This window comes from Cupressus sempervirens, chromosome 7, assembly GCF_028749045.1.
Source record: "Cupressus sempervirens isolate cs-2001-9-10 chromosome 7, ASM2874904v1, whole genome shotgun sequence".
NCBI classification, from domain to species: domain Eukaryota; kingdom Viridiplantae; phylum Streptophyta; class Pinopsida; order Cupressales; family Cupressaceae; genus Cupressus; species Cupressus sempervirens.
Window position 1 is genome coordinate 722,464,747 of NC_143124.1, and position 10,109 is coordinate 722,474,855.

The following is a 10,109-nucleotide window of genomic DNA, read 5'->3' on the forward strand; positions in this document are numbered from 1 at the left end:
ATGGCATTGGAAGCCTATTCCTCCTCGAATTTCAATGAAGTAGACAATTTCATCTCTGCTGCAAATCCAATGGATGCCTGTTGGGATCCCTGGTCCAATTGCTCGTTCAGAGAGATAAATCCGCTCGGAATGTTCAATTCATTTGCATTCCCCGAATCACCTTCCTCAGTCGCAATCGATCTTGAGAACTGCAGTGAAATGCTGTTTTCTAAACCGGAAGCAATTATAACTCCGTTCAATGAAAATTTATATGTTGAAAACACTCTGTTTTGCCCTTACGAGAGTGATATTCTTTCGTCCATTACAGACCCTAATTTTCAGCATGCTGAGAGCTTAATTAATCCGTTGAGCCCTAATTTAATGAGAATTGAAGAAGCTCATGTTCAATGTGAAGCTTCAGCGCCTCAGATTGTTCTTCCTTGCCACATTGGAGACGAAGCGGAGAAGACGAGAATTGTATTGAAGAATTTGCTGAAAGCTTGGGCCGAAGCGCTGGAGAGAGAAGCTCGGGATCTGGCAAAAGTTATTGAGAATCGGCTGCGGCGGAGGATGTCCCTGACAGGAAGCCACGAGGAAAGAATGGCATACTATTGTCTTGACAATTTCAGAGATCTCGAGGCCTCTGAAAGCGCAGAGAGCAGATCATTGAAGGAGCTTTGTACACAGACCAGTAAGAGCGCCTTTCAGGCGCTCTGTCAGCTCTACCCTTACGCAAGATTTGCACATTTCACGGCAAATCAGGGCATTCTAGAGCATTTCGCCTCAAATAACGCAAAGCGAATCCACATTGTCGACTTTGATGTAGCAGAGGGCCTGCAATGGCCGCCATTAATGGAAGCCCTAGCGGCGGAAAGCCCCAAAACACTGGATCTGCTTCGCATTACGGCCGTTCTCTGGGACGATGACGTGGCGTCGGGATCAAAGTCGGTTTCGAAACTTGCCGCCTACGCCGCTTCTGTGGGAATTCCCTTCCATTATGAAGAAATCAGATTGGAAAATCTCAGAAACCACATATTCTCCGCCGCACAGCGTGAAGAACAGGGCAATGTTCCCGTGGTCTTCAACCTGATGCTGAACCTGCCACATATGCGGTGCCAGCGAAGAAAAGCGCAGATTGTGGAGTTTCTTTCGGTCGCACGTGGCGTGCGAGAGGCCTTCGTGGCGTGGGCATGTGCTGGCGTGGCAAGCGAATGGAAGGACTACAGCGGCCACCTCAGCGACACGATGGAGTACTTCAGTGCCATGGTGGAGTCCATGGAGGCCGGGCTGCCGGAAGGGTTTGGCGAGGACTGTCATGGAAAACACTTTCTTGGCGCCCAAGATTTGCAGAGCATTTTCTGGTGATGGAATGGAGACGAAGGAAAAAGAGAGAGAATTGATGGAATGCAGGGTGTGTGATCTGCCGGGAAAATGTGGATTTAGAGGGGAGGGGGCAGAGATAAGCGAAGAAAACATGGCGCAGGCGAGGGATATGTTGGCGTTTCACAAAGGATGGCATTACACGCTACAAAATTCAGACAATCAAATCATTCTCCAATGGCGGAATACACCTCTGGTTTGGGCTTCCACTTGGAGATCATACCCGTTTTAATCCAAACACATACACATTTTTAAAATATTCTTCTTCAACAAGACAAACACTGTGGGTTTCACTCTATTATTGACCAACTATGATAACTTCTTTGTTTCAATTTCAGTCATTGACCAATTCTCTCTCTCTCACACACATCTCTCTCTCACACACACTAGCAATTAACCAAATTTTATAGACCAAGTTCTATTTTTAAATTTATTTAATGGAATTGGGTGACAAAGGCTTTTCCATTCCTACCATGTGATAAGAATAATAAGAAATTTGTACTTCCATTTAGCTTATCTATTCCTTCATTTCCATTAATGTCAGGGAAATTAGTAGGGGTCATTTTAATAAATTAATTCAAGCTAAGTTGATTTCATTCATGTATATTACTATCATCGTTTTCTACTTGCATTTTTGCTATAGACATACCACAACAAAGAAGCAATTTAGAGTATAGGAGGTCAACTCTGATTAATGATAGTGGAAAAGTGAACTGCAATTAAATACACCATGCACATGTATTATATTTAAATTATAAATTTAATTGTTATATGAATTGAGATATTACATAACAATATTTTCTACATTTTTTATTATAGACTTCTGTATACATGATTATGTCTTAGTCACTATTTTGATCTCTATAGTAATTTTTTGTCTTTCTTAAGGTGTTTATATTTTCCCATAAAGATACTCTAAAATTCGTAAAATGTTACATATTCATCTCTTTCTCTTCCCTTTTTATGTTCACACTCTCCTTATTAAAAAGTTTGGATTTTTGTAGACCTTGTTATGTCAATCAAAGATTTTGATGATTGAAAATTTTGAAAATTTTTTAATTACCACTTTGAATATAACATTGTATTCCTCATTCAAATAAATTAATTATTTTATGCAAGTCAATACATTTTAGTTAAGATATTGGTAGAAATAGAACCACATCTAAGAATATTGAAGGTAATGGTAGAAACAGAACCACATTTAAGAATATTGAAAATTTAGAACATGATAAAATCTTATTTTCTAATTATCACTTTGAGAATAACATTGTATTGCTCACTTAAGTAACTTCAATTAGTTTGTGTTTCAACACTTCAACTTGGGCATGAAAGTCAAATATATTTTAGTTAAGTTAATGGGAGAAAATGAACTACATTCAAGGATATTTGTGGTTTTTGGATTAAGTTGAATTAGCTATTGAAAACTTATTACTATTAAATGGCATCACTCATTAAAAATTATATCGTGGACCCTTTTTCATCCAAATGCAACAATATAACACTTAAAAAAATTATAATTCATTTAAATTAATTTGGAAAGATCTATGTTTGTTTAATGATTATATATATGTGTGTGTGTGTGTGTGTACATATATACATATGTATATGTATGTACATGTACATACATATACATGTACATATGTACATGTATATGTATGTACATATACATATGTATATACAAAATGTTTAGTATTGATACCTAACCCCTTCGATAAAATTCATCTTTCAAAATCTTATCTTCATTGTCACATCACATTAGGTAATCTATTCAAATCATTATAATAAATGGAGTCTCCATCTCTAAATAGCTTGAAAAGAATACAACATTTAACAACTTACATTTATATAATATAATTACCCATATATATTTATAGTCAAATTGACAAATAATATATACTATTAAATTCTACTAAAAATTATGTAACAATAAACAAGATAATATCCAGCTCATCTTTCATATATGATAATGATAACAAAAGAAAATGGAAAGCTTACATCACCTTTAATCTTAAGTATCATAACATATCATTCGGTTAAGTCATGAGGGAGGTGTCTTTAAGGTTATCAACTCCATCTTTGACAATAAGGTCCATAATATCCATTTTAAAGCTAGTTGAAACATGGGTCATATCCTTGCTACTAATAGTAACTTCATCCTCTGGGGTGGCTTTACCAGTCTCCAACTTTGAAATATCTTCCTCCTTTTTTACATAATTGTTCGTAACAACTTTGTATTTTTGACTTGATTTACTCCCTTAATTTTCTCACTCTCTTTGGATTTGACCCTGGATCCTCCTTATTCACATTGAAAGTTATATTAGAATTTTTTTTCTTCCTATGGTTAGAGGAAATCTTGTGGGAGGATTTGCGCCTTCCTTACAACTCCACATTCAAATCACCTAGATCAATGAGAGGGTCAAGTTTTAGCTTCTTCTTAGAAGTAGTTTGGGTTGGGGCTTTCTTTTTCTTTCTTTCCACTAATAAGAGGGGTATCATGTGACACTTGGGGGGTAGAGTTGGCTAAACTCTAAAAAGGATTAGTAGCATGAGTAAATCCTCTACAATTTGTTACATTCATAGGATCCATGAAATTGGCAAAAACAAGAAAACAATGAATGAAGTCTAAAATTAGTCTAAGCATGTAACTATTGTAAAGTAGTAACTATTAGGCATAAAAATCATATGGGCTTGAGTTGTTTCGCTAAAGGTATAAAGTTGCACACAACAAGGGCAATTGAAATGGTGATTTGGGGCAAAACATACTTATGTATTTACATGCAATACTAGGATGAACAAATTCTCTCAATGTGACATTCAAGATCATGAACACATAATGGTCAGAGGTAAGGCAATAGGTCCTAGATGGGACAGTCTAAGAATGTGATCTCAAGGTCCCTAGTGCAAAATGGAATAAGCATTAAAGACGAGGAATAAATGAATGGGAATTGTATGATTCCCACATGCAAAAGTGTAGCACAATGTAGGCTAACTATATGGGAAGGTGTGATGACTCCAATGTAATGATGTGACAAGGAAAGCTCAAATAGTATGGCAAAGACACAATTCTTCTAGTGTAAAGGTAATTCTATTAGCATATATGGTGATATATGATCTAGAGATATATAAGCACACGATCTAGGTATAGAAAATGCCATATGTATGATGATGTATATTGACAAACATGATGATCATTAGCAAAGAGTCATGGTACACATTTGAAAATGTATGACAAGAGGCCACAATGTGAAATCAGAAACCAAGAGCAGTAAAATATGGATTATAAAATCATGGATAAATAAGAATAAGAGATAAAAGATAAGCATAAATATTGACAAATATAATATAGTGGATAAAGTGCACAATGTGTAGATAAATGTAACAATTTTTTTATAAAATAGGATGTGAACACTTTATAAGTAAATGTATCAAGTAATAAAAATATAAGGGAACAAATTCCCCCTAGGTGCAAAAACATGATCCTCGTGAATTGCAGTGAATCATCCTTCTATGATGAAGTTTTCTATCAATGGTAGTTTTAAATTCCCCAAGGAGGGGGCAAGTCATCTCTATTGAAACCATTTTGATGTCACTTTAGCTCCTCCATCTAGAAACATGAAAATGTAGTCCTTGCCACTTTTGACCAAGGTACCAAAAAGATTCACCTTCACAACTTAACCCCATCATCTATTCTATTAGTTTCTCATACATGTAGATGTTAACACTAACCTACTTTATCCTGGCATTTCTCCACCAATTCATTATTCAAGATGAAATCTATTCCCCCTTCCTTGTATGACATTTAGAAAGGGACCACAATTCCCCCCCAAAAAATATTTCCTACATCTAAGTATTCTTCTTCAACAAGACAATGTGTGTTTCACTCTATCATTGACTAACTGTGATAACTTCTTGGTTTCAATATCAGTCATTGACCAATTCTCTCTCTCTCTCTCTCTCTCTCTCTCTCTCTCTCTCTCTATGATTCACACACACACACACTCACACACACACACACACACACACACACACGAAAGCAAGCAAATGCCCGAGACCCAGAAGAGAAGATATAAGAAGAAACCAATTTTTATAGACCAAGTTCTATTTTTAAATTTATTTAATGGAATTTTCATGACAAAGGCTTTTCCATCCCTACCATGTGTGATAAGAATAATAAGAATTTTGTACTTTCATTTAGATTACCTATTCCTTCATTTCCATTATTGTCATGGCAATTGGTAGGGGTCATTTTAATAATTTAATTGAAGCTAAGTTCATTTCATTCATGTATATTACTATCATCGTTTTCTACTTGCATTTTTTCTATGGATACCCCACAATAAAGAAGCAATTTAGAGTATAGGAGGTCAACTCCGATTAATGATAGTGGAAAAGTAAGCTACAATTAAATACACCATGCACATATGATATTATATTTAAATTATAAATTTAATTGTTATATGAATTGAGATAATTACATAACAATATTTTCTACATTTTTTATTATAGACTTTTGCACATATGATTATGTCTTGATCACTATTTTGATTTCTATAGTAATTTTTCATCTTTCTTAAGGTGTTTATATTTTCCCATAAAGATACTCTAAAATTCGCAACATGTTACATATTCATCTCTTCCTCTTCCCTTTCTATGTTCACACTCTCCTTATTAAAAAGTCTGGATTTGTATAGACCTTGTTATGTCACTCCAATATTTTGATGATTGAAAATTTAGAATATCTTTTAATTACCACTTTGAATATAACATTGTATTCCTCATTCAAATAACTTTAATTATTTAATGCAAGTCTATACATTTTAGTTTAAGGTAATGGTAGAAACAGAACCACATTTAAGAATATTGAAGGTAATGGTAAAGCAGAACTACATTTATAAATATTGAATATTTAGAACATGACAAAATCACATTTTCTAATTATCACTTTGAGAATAACATTGTATTGCTCACTGAAGTAACTTCAATTAGTTAGTGTTTCAACACTTCAACTTGAGCATGTAAAGTCAAATATATTTTAGTTGAGGTAATGGGAGAAATGGAACTTCATTCAAGGATATTTGTGATTTTTAGATTAAGTTGAATTAGATATAGAAAATTATGAATATTGAATATTTAGAACATAATAAAATCACATTTTCTAATTATCACTTTGAGAATAACATTGTATTGCTCACTTAAGTAACTTCAATTGGTTAGTGTTTCAACACTTCAACTTGAACATGTAAAGTCAAATATATTTTAGTTAAGGTGATGGGAGAAATGGAACTTCATTCAAGGATATTTGTAATTTTTAGATTAAGTTCAATTCTAAAGATATAGAAAATTTATTTCTATTAAATGTCATCACTCTTTAAAAATTATATTGTAAGTCCTTTTTCATCAAAATGCAACAATATAACACTTTAAATTTTTTATAATTCATTTAAATTAATTTGAAAAGCTCTATTTGAATATTCTAAAGATATAGAAAATTTATTTCTATTAAATGTCATCACTCTTTAAAAATTATATTGTAAGTCCTTTTTCATCAAAATGCAACAATATAACACTTTAAGTTTTTTATAATTCATTTAAATTGATTTGGAAAGCTCTGTATGTATATATATATATATAATGGAGAAATTAAAAAATTTTCTAATTAATTTAGGTGAAATAAAAACACACTACCACACTACTATATATATACCTAAATTAATTAGAAAAGTCTTTAATTTCTCCATTATATATATATATAATGGAGAAATTAAAGACTTTCATAATTAATTTAGGTCAAATAAAAATACACTACCACACTACTACTTCATACAAAATGTTTACTATTAATATCCAACTCCTTTGGTAAAATTCATCATTCAAAATCTTATCTTCATTCTCACATCACATTAAGAAAGCTATTTAAATCATTATAATAAATAGAATCTCCATCTCTAAATAGCTTAATAAGAATATGACATTTAACAACTTACATTTATATAATATAATTACCCATATATATTTATAGTCAGATTGACAAATAATATATACTATTAAACTCTATGAAAACTATGTAACAATAAACAAGATAACATCCAACTCATCTTTAATATATGATAATGATAACAAAAGAAAATGGAAAGCTTACATCACCTTTAATCTTATCATAACACATCATTAAGTCGCATCATTTTCTCAAGATGGGGGAAAACAATGACCCTAGTAATGACTTCGGAGGAGGAAGACCATGACCCCACTTATGAACAAATACTTTCCTCTAAAAGTAGATCTGACATTTCAAGCCCGATGAACACATTGAATTTTTAAGAAACCAGGTGACATTTATCATAGTTCTGACTCATCAGCCACCTTGAAGCACAAAACATGTACACGACTCTAGTCGATAAAGCTAAATTCAGTCCAAAGTTTGTAAAGACTTTCAAGCTTGGGACACTCAAAGTTAATCACACAAGCAGATATGTACATGTATTTACATCTATCCTGCCAAGGGTCTCTTTAACGATATTTTGATTTTGTCTCACCACTGTAGAGCCTGCAAAAAACCAACATCAAGAAAAGAGATTCATGACATACTTTGATGAAGAAAGGTATAAATTGAAAGTAAAGAAAGGGAAGAGCACAAACCAGTCATAAACAGTTGTGCTGTTGGGCTGGGCATTGTCAAACTTTTGAGATCCAATGAAGCCTGTGGCCCTGTTACTCCCTGGATGAAAAACACTCCTCCATATATTGTCTTTCTCCCGAGGCGTGGCTGTGAACAAAGAACAAAGAAAACCCATAAAATTTTAATCAATTAGTAATAAAAAAGATAACAAAAAGACGATCAGATTACTAAGATCCTTTGTCCCAATAAAAAAAAAATCAAATACAAAGATCCTTTGTCCCAATAGTGTAAGGGATAAGTTCTGATTGTGCTCCAATTAAATTCCACTGAATAAGTACGTAGTTAACACAGTTTAAATCTTAAGACTTCTACTCTATATTCAATAGTTACAAGAACAAATAGAACTCATATCAATTCATCTAAACAACAATAAAAACGATAATAGAAAGAATTATCAAACAGCAAGGATCGTATATTCTGAAGGATAAGACTAAGATCATGTCCTTCATGTGATGGAATGGATCTATACCCAAAAATATCTCAACAACAATAAAATTGTTAATAGAAAGAAATATCAAATATGAAAGCTCTAATCATCTTTTTGATGCCTAGGATCATATTTCTTGTGATGGAAGCCTGGTATCATATTTCTTGTGATGGAACCCCTTCCATCCTCACTTTCACTCAGAGAAATTTCAATCAAATAAATTATACCAACTTCATCTAGACAACAACAAAAATGATAATACAAAAACTATCTAATGACAAGTCATGAAGGCCGAGGCGAAGATCATGCATACCCTCTGAACTTATATCAAATCATTTGAACAACCATAAAGTTGATAATATAAATAACTATAACAAGATTACGATATGACAAGAGATAGTCCAGGACCATGTTTCATGTGATAAAACAGATTCCCTTTCTAAGAAATTTGAGTTAAAATAGATATCCTTCCACCCCATCAAGAAATTTCAAACCTAAAAGCTAATATTCACACATACTCGCATATTGCTAGCTAAAACTTCTTTGTGCATGAAATGGAATCCTCCACTTTAAAACCAATAAAAAGTTATTCTACTTTTAGCAAACAAGAAATGAAAAAGCATACTCACAAGATGAGGGGGAAGTAGGAGTAGAAGGCAAAGAGGAGCCTGAGGGAGATGATGGTACTGAGTTTGTGTCCACTGATAAACCCTGATAATGCTTAGCGATACTTATACTCTTTGTCACAGGGCCTATGTCTTCACCACCACCTGAATCCCACCACATTAAAACAAAAAGAAAGATCAGATCAGATTTGGCATAAAGATCAGATTTGTTCTTCATATGGGTACAATCAAAACACCATGGTGAAGCAACATAGAAGAATCCTATGACAATTCTAGACTCAATAATCAAGTGATAAGTTGTACTGACCTGAAGATCTGGAGTTAAAAGTGGCACTTTTTCTGAACATGCCAAGGCCTCTGTCTGGCGGAGGACCTGCAACAACATCATCCCAAAGCTGATCAAGCAGTCCCATTATGATTAGTGATTACCAGTAAGGAAGAGGAAGGATATGAGCAGCCAAGTGATCCAGAGAGTTAGTGGGAGCCCTTATAAAAGCAATAAACAGCTGGTAAGCAAATCCATGGAATTCTTTAAGAAAATCTTTACGTCATATCTGATGGAGATGGGGGGTGGATAAGACGCCACGTAAGGTTTGTGATGATGGGATATTTTTTGTGTTTATGTGCTGTATTCAGAGCGGGGCCCAGAAATGGATAAGGTTGGCGAGACGTCGCTTTCGATGTGATATTTTATGCCGGCCGCCAAACGGCAGCCCACGGAATGGAAGTTTACGTGGGACGTTAAACTACAGACCTTCTTGCTCCGTTTTGTGTGCGTGTAGGGTATAGATTTAGTCCAAGGTTCTTGGAGCACGCTTGGCACGTCGGATTGCACGTACGCTATCACGTACAGTATTTGTTACAAGTGGGTAAAGTTCTAGAGCAGGTGGAGGGTAACTAACGTGGAATAAAATAAAGAGGAGAGGTTTTGGTGGATTCCGTGTTGAATTAATTAATTAATTTTTTTAATTTAAATTGTTTTTCAGTTGAATCCAAAAACAAATGTAGAAATGTATTCTTT

The 10,109-nt window shown here is 33.9% G+C and overlaps 2 protein-coding genes across 3 annotated transcripts; one reads left to right on the plus strand and one right to left on the minus strand.

Annotated features, from left to right (window-relative positions):
- LOC149549266 (protein NODULATION SIGNALING PATHWAY 2-like) lies at positions 1 to 1,344 on the plus strand. The gene has a single exon (XM_089794297.1). The coding sequence runs from the start codon at positions 1 to 3 to the stop codon at positions 1,342 to 1,344; it is 1,344 nt and encodes a 447-aa protein (XP_089650423.1).
- Positions 1,345 to 3,298: 1,954 nt separating this feature from the next.
- On the minus strand, positions 3,299 to 9,547 carry DYL1 (dormancy-associated protein-like 1). 2 transcript variants are annotated; one of them, XR_016354072.1, is made up of 5 exons: positions 9,396 to 9,547; positions 9,092 to 9,232; positions 7,996 to 8,122; positions 7,504 to 7,903; positions 3,299 to 3,359 (listed from the first exon to the last, which is right to left on the minus strand). XR_016354072.1 is itself a non-coding variant. In XM_089792682.1 (4 exons), exons 1-4 carry the CDS (start codon positions 9,499 to 9,501, stop codon positions 7,867 to 7,869), a joined length of 411 nt encoding a protein of 136 aa, XP_089648808.1. In that variant the 5' UTR covers positions 9,502 to 9,547; the 3' UTR covers positions 7,440 to 7,866. The 2 variants fall into 2 exon arrangements, 1 of the variants encoding a protein (XP_089648808.1); XM_089792682.1 differs by lacking the exon at positions 3,299 to 3,359 and having other exon boundaries at positions 7,440 to 7,903.
- Positions 9,548 to 10,109: the final 562 nt, after the last annotated feature.

What these genes read in the sequence shown, in the direction of transcription:
- DYL1 (XM_089792682.1), bottom strand. Translation starts at nt 9,501, where the DNA reads ATGGGACTGCTTGATCAGCTTTGGGATGATGTTGTTGCAGGTCCTCCG. An exon ending in TCCTACTTCCCCCTCATCTT is followed by an intron (nt 8,123 to 9,091) that starts GTGAGTATGCTT and finishes CTTTGTTCACAG; the next exon opens with CCACGCCTCGGGAGAAAGAC. An exon ending in AGCACAACTGTTTATGACTG is followed by an intron (nt 7,904 to 7,995) that starts GTTTGTGCTCTT and finishes GGTTTTTTGCAG; the next exon opens with GCTCTACAGTGGTGAGACAA.
- LOC149549266 (XM_089794297.1), top strand. Translation starts at nt 1, where the DNA reads ATGGCATTGGAAGCCTATTCCTCCTCGAATTTCAATGAAGTAGACAAT.